Below are 23,987 nucleotides of genomic sequence, written 5' to 3' on the forward strand. Positions count from 1 at the left end.
CAACTGTCTATGCAACAATGGCTTTTTTTCAAGAGAGAAGCTGAGTAACCTCCTGCAGCCTGGCCATTTTTTGGTGCCCCGGCCATTACAGGAGCTGCCCGCTGTCCCCCTGAGCCTGAGGTGCAGGTGCTTTGTGCCGCAGCGCCGGGAGCAGCTGCCGGGTCCCACAGGCTGCCCACCCTGCCCAAGCTCACAGCCCGCCCGAGCTCACACCTCGCTGCCAGCCGGCTCGGGGAGCACGGCTCCCCACACCTCCCACTCCCACCAGTCTGTCACCACGGCCGTGCGGCAGAGCTGCTGCCTCCTGCTCTCCAGCACATCCTGACACACAAAGAGCTGAGCTGCTGCTGCCAGCGCTCAGCTGCTCTGCGTGCGCGAGCGAGGGAGGGTGCCTCGGAAAGGTCAGCGCGGGGAAGGAGGGCGATTCTGGCTCCTTCCGTCAGGGGCCGCATCCTGGCATCGCAGCGAAGCCGCGTCCCGTGGGCTGAGCCGTGTCCGCAGGGAGCGTGCCCTGCGTTGTGGGGCTTCCCAGGGTGGTTTAGTACCATGTGCAGGTCCAAAGAGCTTCCTCTGCCTGTTCCCTGCCTAGTAAAATCACCCCAAATTATGAAAATTGAATTTCTTGATTGGTTGTGACTCCATTCTGGACTCTTCCCTTGTTTTTGTTCCTGGCCCAGTTTCCCTGACAGCTTTAGCAGCACAACAGCAGCAGCCCCCCCTGCCCTGGCTGCAACAGGATCCTCCCCGGAGCACTGTTTAATTTATCCCCCATGCCCCCCGTGCCCAAGGCAGCCCAGGGCTGGAGCGCCGCGACTCTGCCCCCTCCAACCGCATCAGCCCCGGGCCCATCTCATCACCCCTGTCACCCATCGCTGACACTAACTAAACTTGCCTGCGCTGTTGTAGGGGGCAGATGGACTGTCGGAGCCTGAGGGCATCTCTCTGAAGCGCGTGGCTGTGGTGGAAGATTTCTTTGACATCATATACTCGATGCATGTGGAGAGCTCGTCGGAGCCGGGCAAAGCACCCAAACATGCCGGGCAGAAGAAAACCTACCGAGCGGTGAGAGTCCCCCCGGGCAGCGAGGGGACAGAGGGCTGGGGAGCGGGGCGCCGCAGGGACGGGGACGGCGGGGCCGGGCGCAGGGAGCCGCTGGCGGGAGGCAGAGGCGAAGGACAGTCCTGTCTGCCTGTGCAGGCAGGCGTAAGGAAGGAGGCAGTGAAAGGCAGAGCAGCTGTGCTGGGGAGATGGGTAACCGGGCTACAGGGACAGCACAAGGGTACGGCTGCTGGGAGAGGAAACACCAAGTGAATCACACAAAGACAACTGTACATGTCTGTGAGACAAAACAAGAGAAATGCTCATTATTACTGATGAGTGAAGGGATGTTTGCCCAGTCCTCTGTGCACTCTGCTCCATGCCATCTGTCTCCATGTCACCCTTGGCCAGAGGGAAATGTCTCGCCTGGGCCTTGAAGGGCAGGAGCAGGCAGAGGGATGGAGCAGAGAGGGGATGGAGCAGCAGAGGGATGGAGCAGCAGGGGGATGGAGAAGGCAGAGGGGGACTGGAGCCCGCCCATTCCCCGGCTGGGCGAATGATCGCATCAGCCCCTGCCTGGGCATCCTCGGTACAAAATGGAGGCAGCACTGAGCTAAGGCTCGTCAGGTGCTCCATGGATGCTGAGAACCAGCTCTATCCATCCTGAAACCACTCTAGTTAGGTCAGGAATAATTTAGCCTGAAGTGTGCTTCTCCTGGGAGCTTGCTGTTTCTCCTGACTCTGCAGAGCCCTTCAGTGCAAACATTCGGGTTCTCCTTTTACCAAAAAAGCTGAATTTACTGTCCAAACCAGAGCTACTCTCTTGAATCCCACAGCCCTAAAGACCAGGTCGCTTAGAGACAGAAGTGGGTGGCCGACAGCTCGCGTCTCTGGTGTGTGCATCACCCTGCAGAGGTCTGTGCCCTGGCCTTTGCCATGATGTCTGGGGTTGTGCAGGGTTCGGTGTGCGGCTGGAGCCGGCTTGTTGCTGGCTGTGTCCTGCCTGTGCATGTCCCTGCGTCCGTGCAGGGCTGTTGATGCTGGCAGTGCTGGAAGGGCAGCCCAGTGCCCTGCAGCCTCCCCCATATGGTGGGAGCCCCTGGGGATGGGACTGGGATCTGCACACAGAGCTCTGGCGTCGCTCCGTGCCCCACATGCAGCTCCTGCCCCTGCAGCACAGCGCGGGGCCGGGACACACGCTGACCGTCCCTGGCTGGGGACAGGTGACCTTGTTCTGTCCGGGGTGGGGGCAGCCTCGCCAGCACGACCACAGTTCAAAACCTTTCCACTCATTTCCCCAGCAGACCACCCTGAGCCTCCCCTAATTCCTTCAATTGAGCTCTCTGGAGGACGGCTCTGTGCTCTGCACAGCCCCGGGGGAGCTGCCTGTGTTCGCAGGCCTGCTCACAGCAGCTCCACGCTCCTCCCTCGGCTCCCTCCTGGGCTGAGATCATCACAGCAGCAGCGCGGATCCCTCCTGACCCAGCAGGACGCTGCTGCTGGCTCTGCCCTCGCTCCTGCCCCAGCTCGGGTGGCTTTGTGTCCCCGGCCGGTTTGCTCCCTTCCCCTTTCCCCAGCGGTTCTGATTAGAGGCACTGGAGAGTTTGCCCTTGTCCATGACCTCCGGAGGGAGGCAATCAGAAAGGGAGTTTGGATGGGAGATAACTCATCAAGGAAGCTGTCTGCTCTGCAGAGCATCAAATCAGCTGAGAAATAACAACTGTATCACTAAAATTAGCTGAATATTTGCAGCAGAGGCGATGGGCTCGCTGGAGCAAAAGAGGCTGAAACCGGGCTCAGTGCCGCGGGCAGCACGGCTGGTTTCCTGCCTGCTTCACAATGTCGTGTTTGCCACCAGCAATTGTCAGGCCCCTAATTTCGGTGTTTCTGTGGGAGTCCCTGGCACTTGTGCATTGATAAAACCGCAGAGAGGCAGAGGCTGAGATGGGCAGCCGCGCAGGCACAGCCGAGCAGGCACAGCCGAGCAGGCACAGCCGCGCTTGCCAGGGCTGGAGCTAAAGAGAAGGAGAATCCCCTGAGGACCAGGCGCTGCATCCTCCCTTGGAAGGGCTGGGACAAGGTCCCTGCCTGAACTTTCCACCCATCTGGCATTAGCGTGGATGGAAAAGCTCGGGCTCTGCTGCCGCTCAGTGGAGATAAATCTCTCTCCCTCCCTCCACCGGTCACGGGGCTGCTTCAGCCCTGAGCAAGCAAACCCACTGCCTGCTGCTGTAATGTGGCTTGATCCCAAGCTTAAGCGTCACCCTTCCCTGTAGGATAGAAAAATGCTGGGAATTTAGATATCTTTGATCTTTGTTAACAAAATAAGGTGGGAGGATGATGCCAAGTGGCCAGAGGAGGGGGAGCGGGACATCCCGAGCTGCCCTCCCAGCTCAGCCCCCATCACCAGCTGTTGCTCGTGAGGTCTCCGGTTGCAGCCCCGCTTCCCGTCCCGAGCCCCACTTCTGCCGGGCTCGCAGCCCCGAGGACGGGCACAAACAATTGAATTTCTGTCTGCTTTATGACCCCACTTGTAAGTGCTGTGACCCCGGTTGGGGTCACGGCCCCTGGTTTGGGAGCCGCCAGGCTGGGACAAGGCACTCAGACCAAACAGGATGGGTGATTAACCATAGGAACCAACCCCAAAGTAAGAGGTGGGCTCTCAGCCTCTTAATGCCTCCCAATTAAGACCAGATGTCTTCCTGGAAGATGTTTTAGGCAAACCACAGGCTACGGGGCTGCAGGAGAACCTGGCTGAAGTTCCCCGACTTGTGCTACGCAGAAGGTCAGACTCCATGATTTGATGGTCTCTTACAGCCTTAAAGAAATCTACATTAAAATTCCCTCCCTCCTTCTCCAAATAACCTAGTCTTGATCTTTAGAAATACTGTAAAATTGCTACTGTCAGGCATTAATTGGAATAATAGGAGCCTATGATAGCCAGGCACCATCTGTGGGTGCTTAGGTCTGCATATAGTGTTTAACTTCAGGCGTCCATGTTTTAAATATTTATCCTTAGCTTTTCCTCATCTGTAAAATACAGATATCCCACAAAGGTTCAGGACACTTAGTTCATTACTGTTTGTAAAAATGTTTTAAATTCCCTGGATCAAATATGTCACAGAAGTGCGAAGTAGTATTAACAGTAATTGATTGTCATTGTGGGAAAAAGTGACCTGTTCTTACAAAAGATTAATAGATTCTTCAGGTTACTGGTGTGATGGTAATTAACAATGCAAACAGAGCTGACGAGACCTTACTTTCCCATTTGATTCGTACATGGTTGTAGCTTTGCCCTTCCCAGACTTGGAGGGGGAGTGGAAGGGAGTTTCTGGGAAGGAGCGACTACACTGGGACTTCGAGGCCTGTTTGTTCGTGTCCCAATGTGGCGCTGGCACACCGGTTACCTCCCAAAACATTCCTCTCTCCCCAGCTGCTGCAGAGGGAGGGGCCGGGGATTGCTGTGTTGATGATGTTCCTGGCTGGGTGGGTGGGTGCGGTGGGAATGTGCCCTCCGTCCCTCCCCCAGGAAGTGCAGCTGCCTCCTTGTGTCCCCAGATCGCAGAGACCTACGCTTTTCTGCCCAGAGAAGCCGTGACCAGGTTCCTGATGAGCTGCACCGAGTGCCAGAAGAGGATGCACTTCAACTCCAACGGTCTGGAGCCCAAAGGTAAAGGGAAATGAGTTGTGCCAGCAGAGCTGACGCAGCATTTCACCCAGTGTGCTGTCCCGGAGAGCTGTCAGGATGCTGCCCCATCCATGAGATACTTCTTAACCTCATGGTTTTCCTAACCAGTGTGATTTTTATGCACTACCATAGCCAAGCTGAAGGAATTGCCTCAATCTGGTTTGTCTGTCGCTGTTTTTAGCCTAGAGAGCAGGAGCAGTCCGGCCTTCCTTCCGAGCTTCCCCTGTGCAAACCTTGGGTCAAACGTGTTGCGGATGTGTCCGCAGTCAGCCCGTGATCGTGTGTGGGTAGAAACTTCAGTCTCTGAAAAAACATGACCTGAAGTTTTTCCTTTAAACTGTTAATTTTGTAATGAAAGACACTGAATGTGGCTGAATAACTGAAGTTTCTGATAAAGACATAATTCACGATAATTAATAGATACAAACGTCATGATCCTATTTTTGATAACAGAAAATGGTTTGGTAATCAAAGTTACATTATGCCAATGTAACGACCAATTAGTGTGGCCATTATGGTGGTTGGCTCATTGTGGTTCTTTGTAAATGGACCCAATCTGCAGCTCTTAGGCCTGAAAGATGGAAGTGGTGCATAAGATGGGACCAGGTTTTCTTCCAGACTAAATGGTTAAAGTTGATGTTTATGTTGTTTTTTTCTAAATTACAAACTTGTTTTCATGATCAAGCACAAAACATCAAACTGACTCTGAGAGGTTTCACCCAACAAACTTGCTTCTTTGTAAAACATCAGCAAACTGCCAGACTTGGACTGTTTCAGAACTGTTAAGGCGAACAGGCTCGTTTGGCAGCTCTTATGAAGCAGAATTAAATGAACGAAGAACCCAACAATAGAAAATTTCGAGTATTAAGTACTGATTTCCAACTGTTTACTGCTGGGAGCAGAGCGAGGGACAGCCCAGAGGTTCCATTTAAGGGGATTATGTGTGCCAGCTATCCAAAGCTAGTGACTGAAATGCTTTGTACTTGTTATATTTTTTAGAAACTCTCCCAAATAATCCTGTGTGACATTTATTAGTCTAGGCTCCATCACTGCAGCACTTCCCACCCTGCCGGCTCAGGGCCCGATCCCTCTTTCCAACAAGAGAATTTTTGGCCTTTGTCCTCCCTGGGAGCAAACCCAACTTTCCCACTGGTTGTGCCACATCCGTCACCGGTGCCATTTGGAGTGTGCTGGCCATGGCAGTCGGCTCCCGGGATGGGAAGGGGCATGGGATGGGTCCCGCCAACAGGGATGTTGCCTCTTTGGGTCAAGCCAAGAGGATCCCTGTGCAGGAGGCAGCTGATGAAAAGGGTCGTTGTTCCTTCAGGGCCCCCTCCTGCTCACCCACCATCCTGAGAGCAACTCAGGGAACGCCAGGTGCTGAGTGTCCTCTCCAGAGCAGCAATCAGGGCTGAGATCTGGCTGTCCTGAGCAAATTTATAAATTAATAGAAATGACTGATTATTTTCAAAAAGCTTTCCCTCTTAGCAGTTCTCTTAAAAATAAAGTCCTGCTTCTTACCCACCAGGAATGGAAGGACAGAAGTGCCTTTCTGCTCTGAATAGTACCTGAACAGTGACTAAGTACCTGTGAAAATCTGCATAGGGCAGATTAGATAAGGGAATTTTTACTGGGGAAGAGTGTCTGATTTCACTAATATATATTCAGGAATTTATCGGGAGCAAATCACCTGAAAAACATTGGGGACATAGAAGCATTCCCCAGGTGTATGGGCATGTATATACACACACAGGCTTATATAGGCAAAGGTTAACTCAGTAAGACAAAAAAATTTAAGTCATTCCCATCTCTTCCTACTTCTCTTGTCCATTAAACAAATCTCAACACATTTCATTTGTTGTCGCAAAATCTCTGACATCAAACCCTGCAGGGCACACACGTAATTTGTAAAAGCAAATTGTCGTGCTTGTGGGAAACTTGGAACATCACAAGACTTCGCTGTGATCTCTTTACACTGTTCTTAAATTAGGACTAATTCCAGTGGAGTTACACAAATGTAAAATTAGGGTTGAAACCATTTTAGTTTAAACCATTCTGCCTGTTCCATCTCTATGTCCCACACATGGGGCATGTGATGTCTATGTTTTTGAAGCTGAAGGATTCCAGCAGCCCCCTCTTGTGACGTAGGATGTGAGGATTGTTCCTGTGGAGTCCCCCAGGCCTTTTAAAACAAAGGTTTTCTTTCTTTTCCAGTTAGCTTATAAAAGAAGGTTTTGGTTTCTTAGGCTCAAGCTCTTATCTGTTGCGGTCGCACAAATTCACTGCAAATTTGTGGCTGCTAACGGGATTATTCCAGATTTCCATCAGGATGGTTTCAGGCAGAACCTGAGCACCAAAGATCATCTCCTTCCCTCTTGCTCCCTGCCTGAGGATGCTGAGCTGCCACTGTGGAACCTCATTCATTTCTGCAGCACCGAACTATGAACCACGTCACAAAGACTGGCCACATCCCTGCTCCTGCTGCGAGGAAAGAGCAGCTCTATGTACCTCAGCAAATGCTTTCCTGAACTCCTCTTACAGACCCACATCCCCATGACCACAGCCAGCCTGGGGAGGTGCACGTCTTGTTCCTGGGAGCTGTTTCCCCTTTCACAGCAGAACCAGATGCAAGAAGCTCCCCTTGCACTGGAATTTTAGCATCTTCTCATCACAAAGTAACATCCTGCCACAGTAGAACAATGGGTTGTTTAGGGTGCTTAACACATAGAGATGCAGAAGTGTTCTTAATTAATCTATAGGTCAAAGCTTACCAGAGAGCAGTGACATGCAACCATGAGAAAAGAGGGTGGAATTCATTGACAGGGTTCCTAAAAGCTTTACACCTTCATCTAGGAGTGAGCTGGTGGCCTGAGTGGCCCTGGCTGCCCTTCCCTGCACCGCAGGCAGGAACGCTTCAGAGCCCAGGGTGAGGTAGATGGACCTGCCAAAAAAAGATCGCATTTCCATGGACCCAAAGCAGGCTCTTGATACACAAGATCTGCAAAAACCTTTGTTATGTTTGAAGTCAGTCACAGACAGGTTTTGGGTCAGGTCGTTTCCTAATCAGACATGATAAATCTGGTGCTTCCAGAGGTGTGAAGCTGGGTCTGCTGAGTTTCTCTGGGATTTTTTGATATTCAGCATTTCTGGAAAGCAGACTCATTATGTTTGGGTTGATGGGTTTTCTAAGGTGCTGTAAAGCATTTTGTGAAGGTTCTTTTTCAAGGGTTTGTGTCAGAGGTGGCTCTGAAAGCAGTGACCCCAGAAAATGAAGCCAGCCAGGGAGATTCAGAGAGAGGAATGGAGACCACCCGCCATCCGTTCACCTTCAGCTCCTGGAAATCCTTCTTCTCCACCCGTTGTTGCCAAGTTCACTGTCCAGTGGACACCACACATCCCTTCAGAGTGCTGGAAGGCTGGGTTGATTCTCCACACTCGCATCTGCCTGCGCTGAGGACAAAGGAATCTTCTTTTTAGCCAGGAGCCATCCCCGTGGGAAACAGCAGCTTTCCTCTGAACAAACCCATTGCACGAGCCTGTGAATCTGTGTTAGAACAGATAGTTCTAGCAGTCCGTGTGTCCCACTTGGAGAGCTCGCAAGCTCCACAGTGATGATGACAGAGCTGACAAATCTTTGAGAATTCAGAAAAATCATTGAGAATTTGCTTTACGGGGACTCGTCTGGTCTGGCCAGACAAAAGGATCTGCAGGGGCAGCCTGAATCCAGACTCATCTCCAGAGCTCGATGTGGTTCAGCCAGAGGAATCAACAGGAACAATTTAAATTAAAGATCTTTAAGTTTGTGTTTTAATGAGAGTGTTAAAAATAATCTTCATCACCAGATAGAGATACTTAATAAGTTGCCTTAATGTTAACTCCTACCTGAGGGAATCCCAGCAAAATTGGCAAGACTTTGCAATGCTAAAGCAAGCTGCAAATATATTCTTGTTCATCAACCTCTTCATAAGTCCTATTTGCCTGGAAGTGCTTCTGAGGTGTCGGCAAGACTCAGTTTCTTCCGCTGCTACATTCTGCTTTGGTAGACTGAAAAATTATATATTATGTGTAATCTTTTCTGCAGGTGACAACAATGCTTTTTGTTTTTTTCCAAACAACATCTGTTCTGTGATTAAGTTTGTAGTGGGGTTGTGTTCTTACAGGAACGCTCGCTCAGCGGGCAGTAGCTCTAGCTCAGGATTTTAAGTGCTTCTAAATACATATGTTTAACGATTATGAGAACACGTCACAGCTTTGTGCTTCCACAGCCCTGTGTCTAACTCAACTTTTTCCTCCGTTCTTCAGAGAGTGAACCACCTTCCTCTTTGGTCTCTGGGATCATTGACTACAACATGCCCCTCACCTCTACCTACCTGAAGCAAATGAAGCTGCGGGTGATGAACTCCCAGGAGCAGGTGAGTCGCGCTGGGGGCGTCGGGCAGGTTCCTGCCCCCACAGAAGGGCTGAGGGATGACCAGTGCTCGGTGCTCGGCACCTCCATCTCTGGAGGATGCTTTTGGAAATGGCCCGTTGGTGCAGGCGGGTCCAGCTCTGGCCAAGCACAGTGAGTGCTGGCATGTGGGAGCCAGGAGGGCAGCGTGTCCCTGGTGTTCTGGCTCGTGAGAGCAAACAGGGCTGTGCAGAGTCCTGCGGCTGAGAGATGCAGATATAGAGCTGGTGCAGTCATTGCTTGTAGCAGTCTGCTTGTTCTTTAGACGTACATTTCTCCTAAGAAACTGTCTTAAAAATGCAGCCGGTGAATAGGAATTTCTTGCTTTACCTCCTCTGAACTGCCTGGGAGCTTTAGCAGATGGGGTCTGGATCCCAGACCCTGCTTCAGTGGCTCCCGTGCTCTCGAAGCTGATCGGCAGCTTGGGGAGGTTCAGCCGCAGCCGCCGCGCTCGCGTGTCAGAGCAGGAGAAGGCTCCGTTTTGTGATGTGAGTGTAAAACCGCTGGATTTCGATCTGGGAATGGATGGGCAGGCTGCCACAGGATTATACCCAGGCTGTGCCATTTTCTGAAGTTGTGCAGCTGCAGAATTAGCTATGGGAACCTCTGTGCACCATGGAAACAGTCTATAAAAAGCAAAGTATGTTTTGCTTGCTCCCCACAAATCGGCACTGGAAGCCAGTGCTGGGTTTACTTTCCAGCACGCTGAAACCTAAATCTGATCTCATACATCACTGCAAAAACTGAAAGAGTTTGTGTTGTGCAGTGGTGAAAAACACTGCTGATAGCTTGGACTGTGAAGTTGAGCCCGAAGGGCACCTTTATCTGGTGGCACCCTCAGGGGACGTTGGCTGGAGCATCCATTGCCGGGTGTGAAATGCCAGAGGTGGGTTTGCTTGCAGGAGCTGGAGAGACACTGAGTTGCTCCGTCGCTTCAGCCATGGAACCTTCTTGCTGGAGGAAAACCAGCACCTGACAGGGAACACTTGTGTGTTTTGGGGCTTTGTTCCTTTGTGCGTGTTGGACGCTTGAGTGGGTTTAAGGTTTTGTTTGCAATAGGTTATGGTAGAGCTTTTGAAACATGAAAGGCTGCGATGTGCCGGGATTTGTGCTTAGGCTGGGTTCAGTGGTAGAACGATGGACAGCTCCAGGCGGCTGGGCTGGGCTTAGCTGGGCTGGGCTGTGATGGGGGTGGGGCGGGGCTGTCATAGGCCGGGCTTTGATGGGTGGGGCTATGGTGGGTGGGGCTGTAATGGGCGGGGCTGTGGTGGTCGGGAGACACAGAATGGATGGACTTGCGCTTTGATCTTGTTTCTGTAATAAAAAACACCCCAGAAGCTGGCAGGCCTTAGTACTGGACCTTGAGTTTCGAAGGTGCACATTTAGGGATCTCGTTTTGAGGACCCTGGTTGGTAATTTAGAGATTTGAGAAGATTATACCCTGAATTTTGGTTTAGCAGTTTGCACTGGAGCTATCACCAAACAGACAGATAATGTACTGGTGACATGAATACGCTCGAAGCTCACTAAGATTGGAATAGAAACTTGTGTAATAAGGGAACAAAAGAGGGACCAGCTGGGGCAAGCAGCAGTTTGCTGGTTTAGATCATAAATCAAACGGCTTGATGTTCTTCCCTGCCTGTAAAGTTTTTCTTCTCCCCAGCTCTCATCAGGATGTTGAAGTGCAGCTTTCTAAGATTTTCAGGCTGTAGCAGCCTGGAGAGAAAAAAAAAACCAAACATTTGAGAGAAGTAAAATTTGCTGTTTGGTGTATTACTGAAACTGATTCCTGACAGCACAATACAAAAGATCAGTCTTAATGCTCAGACTTCTGAAGCATTAAAGCCTCCCATCAGGTCTGGAGGTGACAACAGCCTGGAGAGGATATAGGTGGCTGGGGGTGGTGGGGAAAACCCAGCAGGACTTGGGTGCTCAAAACACACCCTGTTGCACGTGATTTCTTATTGCGGGTGATGGTGTCGATACCGGGATTCGGTTCCCTCCACCAGCCATTCCTGTGGTACTTTTTTCTTTCTTCTTCATCCCTTGCACTGGAGACACGACAATTCCAACAGTCCCGTCCTTTTTCCGTGGGGATCCTGGCAGCCTTTGGAGGGCTGTGAAACATGAGCAGTGAAACACGGGCAGTGAAACATGGGTGGTGAAATACAGGTGGTGAAACACGGGCGATGAAACACGGGCGGTGAAACACAGGCTGCTGCTCCAGTGCGGGAGCTACAGGGTCTGGGAGTTGCATTGTTGGGGTTCCAGGTGTCTACAAACTGCCAGAGCCCTCTAAAGGTGATAGAAACAATTCTGACTTTGCTACAGATGCGAAACAGGAAGAAAATACAACCTGCTTTTTAGGTTTGTTTGCACTACACAAATATGTGCTGCATGGTTTTTATATGTCAACACTCACACAATGATGCTGGTTCCTCTCCTCGCTGCCCCTGCTCACCAGCATTTGATGGTGATAATAGAAATAAATCAAGCAATGGACTTGTGTTCCACTTGACTTTTGCCGAAAGCAATTATTTGTATGCAGCAGCACCAGGAGGAACTTGCTTCATTTGGGGTAACAATGAATGAGTTTGTGCCAAAGTGGCCTTTTAACTTCATTATTCAGGAAAAAAAACCAAAACCAAACGTGTGCATGTAACTGTAATTTCTTAGTGCTGTTGAGCACATCGGTATTAGGGCAGCAGTGTCTCTGGGAGGAAGCACAGCCAGAAGAACCTTAGAAAAAGCATTTTATCTCTGCTGAGGGACAGGAACCAGTTCAGAGAGGAGCTCTTTACCTGGTTGCTCACAAAATGAAGAGTTCCTCCAGAATATATTCCAATATATTTATTGGAGTCAGTACATTTATTCTGGCATGATGGAAAACAACTGTGACCCGGGTTGCTTACACTGGGCTCACTAGAATATGCAGGAGCTGCTGGGGTGTGAATCTTCCTTCCCATTTTATACCAATTCTCACATGTGAGAGAAAAATCAGGCCCCTCGCTTTCTCCAGAGTGCCAAATGAGCCACATTTCAGGGTATCTACCGAGGCATTAAAGCATCTCGGAACTTCTGACCTTCCCAGTCTAGCAGCAAAAAAGAATGAAAACAAGATATGTGATATTTATCTATAATGATCCTTCCACCTCATTTTCAAATGCTACATATTAACATTTTTAAATGATTGGTTATTTGAGTTTATTGCAGTCATTTTCCAGACAATTTTTTCTGTCTTATTCAAAGTCAGCCTTGGATTTATTTCTCATGCCACACTGTTGGGTGTGACTTCCACTGGTGGCTGGTAGAATATGAAGGTTTTAAAAGAACAAATCCCAGCACTGACATGCCAGCCTCACTCTCTGCTCTGCAGATGCTGCTGCTGCCTTGGCAGCCGCAGTCCAGGGCCGAGGAACCAGGTTTGAATGACACAGAAACATCCTCCAAGGTTGTTCAATGGCTGCTGACAGGAGGTCACGCAGTCGGTGAATGGCAGGAGCGTTTTTCTCGTTGCTATGGCCTTGCTGCGCGGACTCGAGCGCTGGAGAGGACGGCGCATGGTCCTGCTCGTGCTCCATCCACCCAGTGATGTCCCTGTAAACCTGGAGTGTGTGACAGTGCCTGGATCTGAAGTGGCTTTCAAAAGATTATTTCAAGTAATGTTTGAACCCGAACAGCAGGATGATCCTGGTGGGGCACACGCAGGGGTTCAGATCTCACGAATGTACAGGGAGTTGGCTTTGTCTGACGCTGGTGAGGATCCTCTGACGGATCTGGGAGCTGTCAGAGCCTCACGACCGAGGCTGGTTTGTGATGTGAATCCTTCTCCTTCCGCTGTGCCCTCTCCCTGGCACACCCATCTCTGTGCTGGCTCACTGCAGTGTCTTGGGAGGCTCCGGTGTTGCCAGAACAGCCCAGGTGCTCCTTCCCCGGGCAGCTCGCGGTTCCGTCTGCTGGTTCCATCCCTGTGCGGCTCCGAGGCCGCGGCACTGGCAGTGGGGAGGCAACACAGGAGGAGCGAGCGGCTGGGGAACAGAACACACTGGGTTTTCATTTCCAGTCTCTGCACTCATTGGTGAGGTTTGCAGACGTCTCATTTCATGTAGTCCAGGGACCAGAACCGAATCTGGCAGAGCTGGCAGCTGCTGGGTGTGATCCAGGCCTTGGGCTGATCTGTTGGAGGGATCCCAGAGAAACCCCATGTGTGTTTGTAGATGTGCAGAGAAGGCAGGAGCATGCAGTCAGTGTCTGAAAGGAAGAGGGATGATGCATTTGCATCACATGAGGCTGAGAAGGTACTTCCCAGTTCATTAAAGAGAGTGTGAAACATCTCCAGGAATAAATGCCTCTAAATCGACTCAACAAGGTAACTCTCGTTCCAGAGGCTTTTCCTTGGCTTGCCAAGATCTTTGTTTCCTGGTGCTCGTTTTTAAGATGTTTTGGAGCACCGGAGAAGTTCCTTTAGTCACCCTTCCCCACAGAAGAGAAGGGAATATTGGCCTCACACACAGAGAGGCACTGTGACTGTTAGAAATCCGGATTTAATCCATGCGCTGGAGGCTTCCTCGTGGGTCTGCGGCACAAAGCCCTCTAGTGGGGATGCAGCTCTGCCTGTTCAATTTAAGTTCTGCCCTAAATGACAGACTTTGTCCAGGCAAAAGCTGGGGAGTCGGCTCTGGTCGTCACAACAGCATTCTTTACTGGCCAAGATAGTTTAGCGAAACTTTCATCTTTGGCCTCAATGGCTCATGAGATGTGGGAGGTCAGATGATCAGACCGTTCAGCCTGGTTTCCAGCCCGTGTGAATGGCTTGCTTTCAGCGAGCGGCAACTCATTTTTGTCGTTGGAATTAACTCTGACATTCCCAGCTAGTAACAACTTGAGAGCTTTTATGTCCCGTAGTGGGGATGTTTTGGTGTTTTTCCCAGTGTAGCTGCAGGACAGGTGAGCTTTGTGGTTATTCAGTGCAAGGCTCAGTGCAAGCAAACAATTGGAGACCCCAGCATGGGCTGGCTGGGGTGAATCTGTCTGAAATTCTCTGGGGTGACCAGCAGCAAGGCAGCTGTTCCCAGTAGAACTGGAAACAAAGGTTTGGTCCAGCTCCTGTAAAGTGGGGCTAGGAAACATTCATGGGGAAAAGGTGAAGAGCTGTACCGCATGGTGATGAAAGCGTTTAACATCCATGGAATATTCTCAAGGATGCTATTAGATTTATCCCGTACCTGTGGAAAGCTCCACTTGGTGAGGTTTTCTGCACTGTCTCCCAAGCTCAGGTGCTGCCGTGCTGTGTGTTGACTTTGATCAAGTCACACAAGTGGCTGTTTCTTAATTGCCTTCTCCCTTTGAAAAGGGGATAATACCTTAGAGAGATTTCTGAGGTCTTGCTCACTAATAAAACTCTTCAAGAGCTTGGATAGCAACTACTCTGAGAGCACAAACTATTATTAATGATTTCCGTTATTATAGAAGATGAAGCTGTGTGGTTCAGCATTTTAACCTTGAATGGTGTGCTCGCTCTGGGTTCCGCTGTGGCTGAAGCTGCGCTGAGGCTCGCACGGTGCTGGAGCCCTGTGTGTGCAAACCGAGCGCGGGCATCTCGGAGGAGCCGGGTTTCCTTGCAAAGATGGTTTCTGAAACACACTGGGAATGGCCAAAAATTGATTTAGCGGCAGTTATGTTTATGTTGGCTCAATTCTGACCTGGGTGGCCAAGAGATGAGCTGTGAGGGTTGTCCTCGATGTATGGTGCGATGCAGACATTCCTGCTGGTGCTGTGGGTTCAGGCTTTGGCAAGAAATGTGAGGGGATATTTGGCTGCGATTGACCCATTCCCTGTGCTCTGGGGAGGCGTGTTCCACCCACAGAAACAACTCTGTTCCTGCTCCTTTGCTGGGCCCTGGCTGCTGTACACATGAAGCACGGAGCTGGATTTCCTTTCCATCTCTTGCTCTTGGCTCCCAGGAAGAACCCACCCTTTTATTCCTGTGTATACCAGCTGCTGGCAACTGCTGCTTGCAGGAGGAGCCACCAAGGTGCAGTGGGATTACAGCCCCCAGCCCACCACAAATCTGCTCTATAAAAACATTTCCCAAATCATCACTCTCCTTTTTTTTCCCAATTCTGCTCTGGATGCCAGATAAATTAAAATACATTGTTGATAAAAGCTGCATATGTGCCTCATGCTGTGTGACCGGGGCACTCCTTCAGCCCCTCCTCTGCCCCCCCATCCTTACTGGCCTCCCCCCCAAGAGATTTGCGTTTTAATACTTATTACCCAGTGGGGTCTGATGGTCATGGAGGACCCAGTGCAGAAGGTCCAGTTCATTATTTAACCTACTTTTCAGAGGCACAAGAACATCAAGTGACTTGCACAAGGTCGCCCATGAGTCAGTGACTCCTGTGGCACAACGGCCGGATCCTGCCGCCTGCATCCCCTACCGCCACCACTAGATCACTGCAACCACGCTCAACAGCACTGCTATTCAATTAAGCTCCTACGGTGCCTTAAAAACATAGTTTAGTCCTAGGTTTGACAGCGGCCCTGGTACTCTTGCGGAGCTCTGCCTTAGGAAATGATGACAGATGAGTGATGCCCTCGGAAGCGGCGCTGCCCGTGCGCAGGGCACAGCCCCTCTCGTGGGTGGCACCGACGGGTCCGTCCGGTGAGCACAGCCTGGCAGGGAGCCTGGGTCACATCTGTGTCCGTGTGCGGGGCTTTGCAGGGACCAGCAGTAACGAACATGGTGCAAGGAGAGAGGGAAGGAAGTGACTTATAAATAATATATTTGATGTGTATTATATATATATATGTAATACCATAATAACAGTAGTACTGGTTTATTATGGTTTGTTTGGTTGGGTTTTTTTTAGCATGTCACCCCGTAAGGCACTTCCCCCTGTTCCTGACAACTTGATAAATTATTATTACCAATTCCATGCCTAATTGCCGGTTATTTCCCCCTAGATAATAAGAATCCGAAAAACACCCACTAGAAAGGAGCTTGGCGTGCCGTTTCCCCGCGTGTCCCCAGCTGTTTCTGGAGGCAGCCCCACTTTTGCCAGCACACAACCCCAAACGCTGGCCCACACAATCGCGGTTCTGTCGGGCTTGTGACCCCACTTGTAACAGTGGTGACCCCCCTTGGGGTCAGGACCCCTCCCCTGCACGGGGAAAAGCTCCTGCCCAGCAGCTATTGCTGGGTCGCTGTTCTTCCCTTACTCCCTGTGTGGACGCGGCTGTTTGGCGCTAAGTTTGCTGATATGAAATTTAGGTTAATCCATTTCCAAAGTGGATTAACCTAACCCACACAAAGGCACTTAGTATAAAATAAGAGTGTCCACATGGTGAAGCAGCACGGAAGAGTGACTGTGCTTCCAACCCTGGCCGGTGCATGTCCCCTGCGAGCTCTCCAAGCACGGGGGCAGCGCCTCGCGCCTGGGGGATGAGCTCTCCTAAACACCTTTAAGCTGGACTAGCTCGAAGCCGAAGGGAACACAAGGAGGAAACAAAGCCCAGCAATGGGAAGGGGTTAAAAGCCTGCTCTGCTGAGGTCCAGGCAAGTCTCCTGTTCACCTTAAATGGTCAGGATTTTATTTTAGCTTCAGGGAGGAGCAGCAGCCATTGAGCTGGAAGCGAGCGCAGAGCAGGCCCTGCGGCGGGGGGCTCGTTGCCCTCCTAGCTGGCCGCTTCTGTGGGAGCGAGGGAGGCCCCCGGGCTCTGCTCTCGCCCTTCAGCTTCTGGCTCCACAGATCAACCTGGAAATGCAATCCCGAGCGATACCCATTTTTACCTCCAGCCTCGGATCTTCCAGAGCTGCCCCTCCTCCCTTGTGTGCTTTCCCTGGCAGTGAAGTGGTTAACAAGTGGAGTAGAAAACATCATAATTGGACATCCGCACTAACAAGCCATAAACACAAATGTGGCAGTTCCCATCCTCGGCTCTGGCACTGGCCTACCGCAGGCTCCGCCACGGAACCCCAAACACTTGGTTTATTTTGTAGAAATTTCCTTCATAACATGGAACAGCGAGAGACAGGAGATGGGCAGGGGAAGGGGATGCTGAGACGCTGGCGCCCATCACAGTGATCTCCAACCGGGCGGGAGGTCACGGACCCGCAGCCCTCGGGGCCCTGCCTGGCAGCGGTACGGGCTGGGGGATGCAGGGGCAGCACGTGCTGCCCGCAGCATCCCCAGCACCGCGGGGACCTGGCGGCTTGGTGCCCTGCACAGGGCTGTGCTGGGGGCACGGCCGGGCTCGGGGGGCAGCTGGATGTCAGGGAGCTGCCCTGAGGAGCCGCCGCTTTACCAACAGCCGAGATCCGAGGTTCAGGCAGAGGCTGCAGCGCTGAGCGATGCGCTGGCAGAGCAGGGTCCTCTTCTGCTCCCACGGTGCGGGAGGGAGAGAGAATCAGCTGAAACAAAAGGATTCAGCGGCAGCGCGGGGCCTGGGCACCGCTGCACCCGCCGAGCGCAGGGGAAGGGGCTGCGGGCGCCCGTTCCGCTCCCCGGGGAGTCGCTCCTGGCACTTGCAGCCGGAGCTGAACCCGGCGGCCCCGGGTCGGGCCGCGGGTCACCGGGCCGTGCCGAGCAGAGGGAGCCCGGCTGGGTCACAGCCCCCCGGGCCGTGCCGAGCGGAGGATGCCCGGGCGGGTGGCATCCCCCCCGGCCGTACCGAGCCGTGCCGCCGGCCGTGCATTCTCGCAGCTCTCCAGCAGGCGCCCGGCCCTGGACATTGTCTCTTCCTCCCGGAGGAAGGGCCCTCCCCGGCCCTCCACAATGTGCTCTTCCAGGCGCGGCTCCCCGCGCCCCCCGCCCGGTGCGCCCGCCCCCCGCGGCCCCGCTCCCCTTCCCCCGCCGCCCCCGCCCCCTCCGCCCGCGGCCGGGCCCCGCTCGCCCCCCTCCGCCTCCCCGGCCCCCCCCACCCCCCCGGGAGCCGGGAGTGACGCGCTCCGCAGCGCCGGCCCCTCTCCCCGGGCAGCAGCTGGTTGTCAGCCTCTCCGGAGCGCCGCCAGCCCGGGCCCCCTCCCTCCGTCCGTCCGTCCCTCCGCCCCGCGCTCCCAGCCGCGCCGCCGGGCTGGCGCAGGCCGGCAGGCCCCAGGCCCCGCTCCAGGTAGGCGCCCGCCCGCGGGGCTCCGGTACCGGCGGCGGGGCGGGGGGGATGCGCGGGGGCTGCACGCGGCGGGGCGGGGGGGTCGGCGGGCGGGGCGCGGCCGCGGGGCCCTGCCCCAACTCCGGGGGGAGCGGCCGCCCCGCTCCGCTTCCCCGGGAAGTTGCGGGTCGCCCGCCCGGCTGCCCGGCGGCGGGGGGCGGGGGGGAGGTTGGCGCGTCCTTCCCGGCGCCCGGCGCGGCTCCCCCTTCCCCGGAAGAGCACAAAAGCGCAGAAGAAAGTGGGAGGAGGCGGCGGCGGCGGGAGCGCTCCGGCCCCATCAATTCCCGGGCACCGGCCGCCGCCATCGCCGCCTCGCGCGCCCCGGCCCCGGGCGGGGATTGTGCTGGAAATAGCCGCCTCCCTGGAGGTAAAGCCCTACTTACGTGTCAATCCCCGCCGCACGCTGAGCCCGGCTCCGCGCACACGCAGGCTCCATCGCGGGTGTATTTATTTACCTGCGGGCAGAGGGGCGCGGGGGGCGGGACGGGGACGCTCACCCGGCTGCCGGTACCTCGCTACTGCGGGGACACGCGTGGGAACCGCGTCCCACCGGGGGAAACGCCGGGTCCTCCGCAGGCGGGGGGACCCGCTCGCCCTGCAGTCCTGCTCTGCTCAGTCGTCTCCTCCAAATCCGGCCCCCCCGACACCCCCTCAGCACACGCTTCCCGGTGCTCGTGGAAGAGCAAAGTGTCCTTTCGCACCCCACGGCTCATGGGCATCCAGACACCATCTCTGCCTCGCGTGGAAACGCAACCGCCTGCCCAGCTGGGAGCAAGTTCAGGTGCTGGTGAGGCGGGTGCGGGGCAGCAGGGGGAGGACGGGGGCAGGTCCGGGCTGCCCAGGTCCCCCCGCCCGGAGGCCCCACGTTCAGCACCTCCCTGCTGAACAGCAGGAGCGCGCGGTGGGAAGGGGCCGCGTCCTGGCACCTTGGGGTGGTGGAAGCACTGCTGGGGGGTTCCCAGAAGAAGAGCTCTTAGAGGGGAGGAGGTGATGATCCTCCCTTCCTCTTCCATTCACCATTTGCCTTTTCGATTAACTCTTTTGCCTGTTTTTGAGAACTAACAAATACTCGTTTTCACCATGTCCCATAGAAATGGGCAGAAATTGCAGTAAATAAGGCTGTAAGTGACCTGACAAAGAGCGCTGGGGATGTTCCGTTCGGTGTGTGCATTGCACAGGCGAGCAGGCAGCGCAGTCACAGCTCGCTGCCACCACAGCCAGCGAGCACTCGGCTGCTTTAAAGCTTCTCGAGTGCTTTGAAGCAATGACCACCACAGTATTTGTGGCTGCAGCATCAATCTTTGACCTGAAGTGTTTTATCTTCCATTAGTAAGCCTTTCTCTGCGCTGAACTGGTTAAGTTAGGGTCAAATCTGGTTCAATACCTTCTTGGCATGCTCAGAGGGCCGGGTTTAAACAGTTGCTGAGCCGGAGCTGAGACTGTGTTCCCGTGAGCCCGGCCCGAGCACCATGCTGCTATGGTGGGCAGAGCTCGGCCTGGCCGCATTCAGTGACTCCGGAGCTGCCTGTGCCGGGCAGGTTGCGGCTGGCACAGGGATGGAGCAGCTCCGGGGCTGCCAGGCACACGTTGCCTTTTGTTGACTAAAAACACGGCTGCTGTGGGTGGGAAGCTGAGCGTGGCTGCGTGCTGGGGAGCTGCACGGCACACAGCCTCGGCTCCTGCTCTGCGGAAGGAAATCCCATTGGAATAATAGGCTGTGGCGTGAAAGGACACGTTTTAAAATAAAAGGACTCAAAGAAGGAAAATAAACCGTCCTGAGACTCTGGGTGTGGAATATTAAGCGTGAGGCACAGCGTGTAAATGACGGGAGAGAGACTTGCAAGGCAGTCCCCGAGAAACTGAGCCTGGCTGTAAAATAAGCAGGTTACCGATAGCCTTGCATATATTTACGAGATACGGTTATAAGAGTAGCTCCCCGTTGCCCTGCGCCAGCCTGCGCTGTGGGAGGTTGCTCTCCAGGAGGGAGAGCTGCTGGTGAAGAAACGCTGTCTTGTGGTTAAAGCCTTGCAGCCCAGAGGTGTGGACTGTGCTCCTGGACCAGCCAGGGCAGCTGTCAGTGCCCAGGGTTTCCAGCTCTGTCATAGCAAGAACACTTTTCTAACTCAGAGGGAAGTTGGGAGGCTCCGCAGACGCGTGCACGCACAGTGCTCCAAGATCGGTGAATGGAAAGTGGGACAGAAATGCCGAGTGTGAGCCCTGCGCATGTGAGTGTCTGCCGGTTAGAAAATCCTGGCTGCGAGTGTCTGCAGAGCAGCTGTGAATGTTGGACTGTAGATAAGGAGAGGAGCAAGGATGTTGTTTTCCAAAGGCTGCGTGGTGCTGGGAGCCCAGCTCTGAGCTTTGGGTGGGGCCTGTGAATGCACCAGCAGGATCTGACTTCCCCTTGCAGAAGAGGAGCTGCACGCACGTTGCCTGACCCTTGATCGCTCAATCCCTCCAATGCTGGAAACAAAGCGATGGGACTTTACTGCGGGGTGAGAGCTGGGAAAGGCAGGAAGGAGCAGGGCGGCAGCGGCGGTGCCGGGTTCAGCTCTGGGCTGGCTGGTCGGGACAGCCACTGTCACTTCCAGCTGTGCCACGAGTGGCGTGGAACTGGGGAAAAGGCGGCCGGTCCTGACACAGGCACTGGTAATGGATTGCGTTCTGTTTTCTAATGAAAGTTTCATTTGAAGTTTGTTTACAGGAAAGAAGAAATTAGCCGAGAGAATTCTCCTGAGAATCCAGAGAGGAAAAAGAATGAGCTGCCTGACTCGCAAGCCAAAAGAGGGTGGAAGGGTAGATTAGATTTACCGTATTGCTCCGAGTCATGCCCATTGCTGCTGTTGAGAAAAGCTTCCTTGTGTGGCTGGACAGTGGAGCCTGCTTTGAGGTTACTGGCATCCAGAGGAAATTCAAAGCTTAGATTTTGATCCCGCTCTGGTGTCCCATGTTCTGATGCTGGGACATGTGCGGTGCTGCCGTCCCACTGCACCGGCTGGTGAACTGGGGCTGCTCCAGGGCCGTGGCTGGGCAGCCGGGCTCTGGGTGCCGGGGCTGTCCCCGGTGTGAGGTGGACAGTGCCAGGAGTCACCGCTGGCGTTGGCGGTTGCCATGAGGAGGTCACAACGCTCAGCCTTTGGTCTCTTAAGGGGTGTCCTGAGGAGGGAGACTGCTGGTGGCCTCTGGTGTCCCAGCGGGGGATGCCGGAGTCGCACTCAGGGTTGGGGCATTGCTCTTGCTTTGGGGAAGAGGCGCAAAGGTGTGGGGAGCTGTGGGGCACAGCAGTGCGGGTACAGCTGCGGGGCTGCCCTGAGCCCACAGCAGCAGATGCTCCCTTGACAGTTCCACTGCTGGCTTTGGCCGTTCTGCGCTGCTGTGGAGGGTTCACCCTGACCCCGCGCTCCCTTGGGGGCTGTGCTGCAGGAGCTGAGCGCTGCTGGCAGGTTTGGCCGTTGGCATTTTGGCCGAGGGTGCGAGCACTGGAGAGCAGCAGGCCCTGGCTGGGGGCTCGGGTGTGACAGTGGGGACTGGTCCCACATCCTGCTCCCTGCTCCTTTGGCAGAGGCTTGGTCCCGGGCTCCTCAGCGTGCGACGGCCGTGTTTGACTTGAGTCATTTATAGCTTATCAGTTTCTGGTTTGATACCCAGGGTATTTCTAATAATAGGCTAATGTTATTGCACCTCGAGAGAATTGTACACATTTATAAAGCATCCCTCACAGCCCCGCTTTTCCACCATGCGTGGGTGCACAGAGGGGGTGCTGCGTCCTGGGTGCTGGTTTAGGTGCTGACACTGGGCTCCTCTGCAGCTCAGCCCCACGGGCGCCGTGCCAGAGCTGGACCCCGGCCGAAAACCCCGCGGGTCGCTCCTCCCCAGCCAGGTGAGGGATGTGGGCAGTGAGGACCTTGGCATTTGCGTTTGTCTCTTAAGCTCTGACAGTAATCTTGAGTAAGCCTTGTGAAGAAGGCCAGATATTAGGGTGGCTGCCTCACTGCAAATGCTTACAATAAAGAGACTATTTATAGTTTGCAACAGGGAGACCTTTACATTTCTGTTCCTGTATGGACATGATGGAGTTTCTGGAGCGGCTGGGTCGCTGCATGGCATTGGGGGCTGCGGGGGCACCTGGCTGGGGCATTCCTGTCCTGGTGGCAGGTGTGCGTGAGGCTGCTGAGCCCCATCCGTCCGTCCGTCTGTCCGTCCCGTCCCTTGGTGCGTGCGGGGTTTCACAAGCTGTAAATTCCAGGAAACTCCCCGGGAGGCACATTCGGTGAGGGGGCTGGGGGCAGCGCGAGCCCCGAGCCAGCAGATGTGTCTGCGGGGACGAGGAGTGGGGAGGAAAAGCACAAACCTGTCTGTAAAGACATTTGTTTGTTCACAATAAAACCTGTCAGGCAGCGGCAGCAGACAGGGCAGTTTTTACGAGGCGCAGGCGTAGGCTGGAGGGGTGCCGGCCAGTTGCTTCTCACAAGGAAAGGCAACAGGGATTGTATTTTATCTCAGGACTAGGGGGAGGGAAAAAAAAAAAGAGCAAAGAGTTTATAAGCCTTTGAAATGTTTCAGTCAAAGGAAAGCATAGCTGAAAGGGGTTCTGGAAATGTTTTTGGTGTTCCCCTGCACCCCAGGGCTCTGGGTGAGGTGCCTGCCCATCGCTTTGAGAGGGGAGCGGGCAGAGGAAGGCGGATAAAGGGATCGGCAGCGGGACTGTGTTCACACGGGATGCATATCTGCTTCCTCCCGAGCTGCGTGTCGGGAGAGCTCAGCCCGGGGAGGTCCCGCAGCCCCTCCTCTCATTCAGGATCTCAGTGCTGCCTTTATGATGATGGTTTTGAAATCCTGCGGCTGACCTTTCCGGCGCTGGAAGCGATCCAAGGGCTGTGTCTTGAAGTGCTGTAAAGGTTAGTGAGAAGGGAGAGAGAGGGAGAGAGAAAATGTCCTTTCAGCTGCAGGAGTGGGAGAGAGGAATGTCATCTATGCTGCTGGGGAGCGGGCGGCTGGTGGCCCTGCCTGCCTGGGCACCTCGCTCCCAAGATGCACATGGGCATTTTTGGTCAGGGTACAGAAGCACCATCCCTGGAGAGGGCTGGAGGAGCAGTCGGTCCCTCAGGGCGGTGCTGCCGGAGCTTCCTCTGCAGCTGCAGGTGGTGCAGGGCTGTGGAGATGGGTGCAAGGCCATGGTTTGGATGCCACTCTCTAGGGATGGGTGCAGGGCCACAGGGATTAGTGCAAGGCCATGGTTTGGGTGCAGATCTCTGGATCTGACCCACTGGCCACTCCATGCCCATGCCAATCCTCTGGTGTGTCTTGTTGCAGCAGGGGATTTGATTTTTAAAAGTCTGAGACATTTTACGGTGTCGTTTCAATGGTGTCGCACTCCATCCCCAGCTCCCAAACGCCGCTACCTCGCCAGACCCGGGCTGGGGTGGATGGAGATTAAAGGGTAAACTCCAAGGCTCAGCCATCCGCTCCTACAGGATGCGAGCTCTTTCTAATTGTCCTCAATTAGAGACAGTGCCATTGCTCAGGCACGTCTTCAAGCAGGAAGCAGAGCCCAGCTGTGGCCTTGGGGAGCACTGAGGGGCCAGCAAGCGTTCCTGGGGGGCAGGAGCCACCCACTGAATTGTTTTTGCCACCCAGTGAATTGCTTTTAGGAAGCAGTTCGGT

General features: G+C 54.1%; 1 protein-coding gene across 3 annotated transcripts in view; it reads left to right on the forward strand.

Moving 5' to 3' along the window:
• NOL4L (nucleolar protein 4 like) overlaps positions 1 to 23,987 on the forward strand; it is a gene marked incomplete at its 5' end in the record, with an annotated part of 60,425 nt that overhangs the window by 16,280 nt on the left and 20,158 nt on the right. The window contains 3 exons of one of the 3 annotated variants that reach the window (XM_082065516.1): positions 907 to 1,062; positions 4,597 to 4,708; positions 9,029 to 9,138. In XM_082065516.1, the coding sequence (XP_081921642.1) occupies positions 907 to 1,062; positions 4,597 to 4,708; positions 9,029 to 9,138 (378 nt within the window). Of the gene's footprint in view, positions 1 to 906; positions 1,063 to 4,596; positions 4,709 to 9,028; positions 9,139 to 18,226; positions 18,285 to 18,444; positions 18,691 to 23,987 lie in introns of those variants that run through there. The other 2 variants (XM_082065518.1, XM_082065517.1) reach the window with 2 other exon arrangements.

Source organism: Streptopelia decaocto, assembly GCF_964273445.1.
Source record: "Streptopelia decaocto genome assembly, chromosome: 14".
Taxonomy (NCBI): Eukaryota; Metazoa; Chordata; class Aves; order Columbiformes; family Columbidae; genus Streptopelia; species Streptopelia decaocto.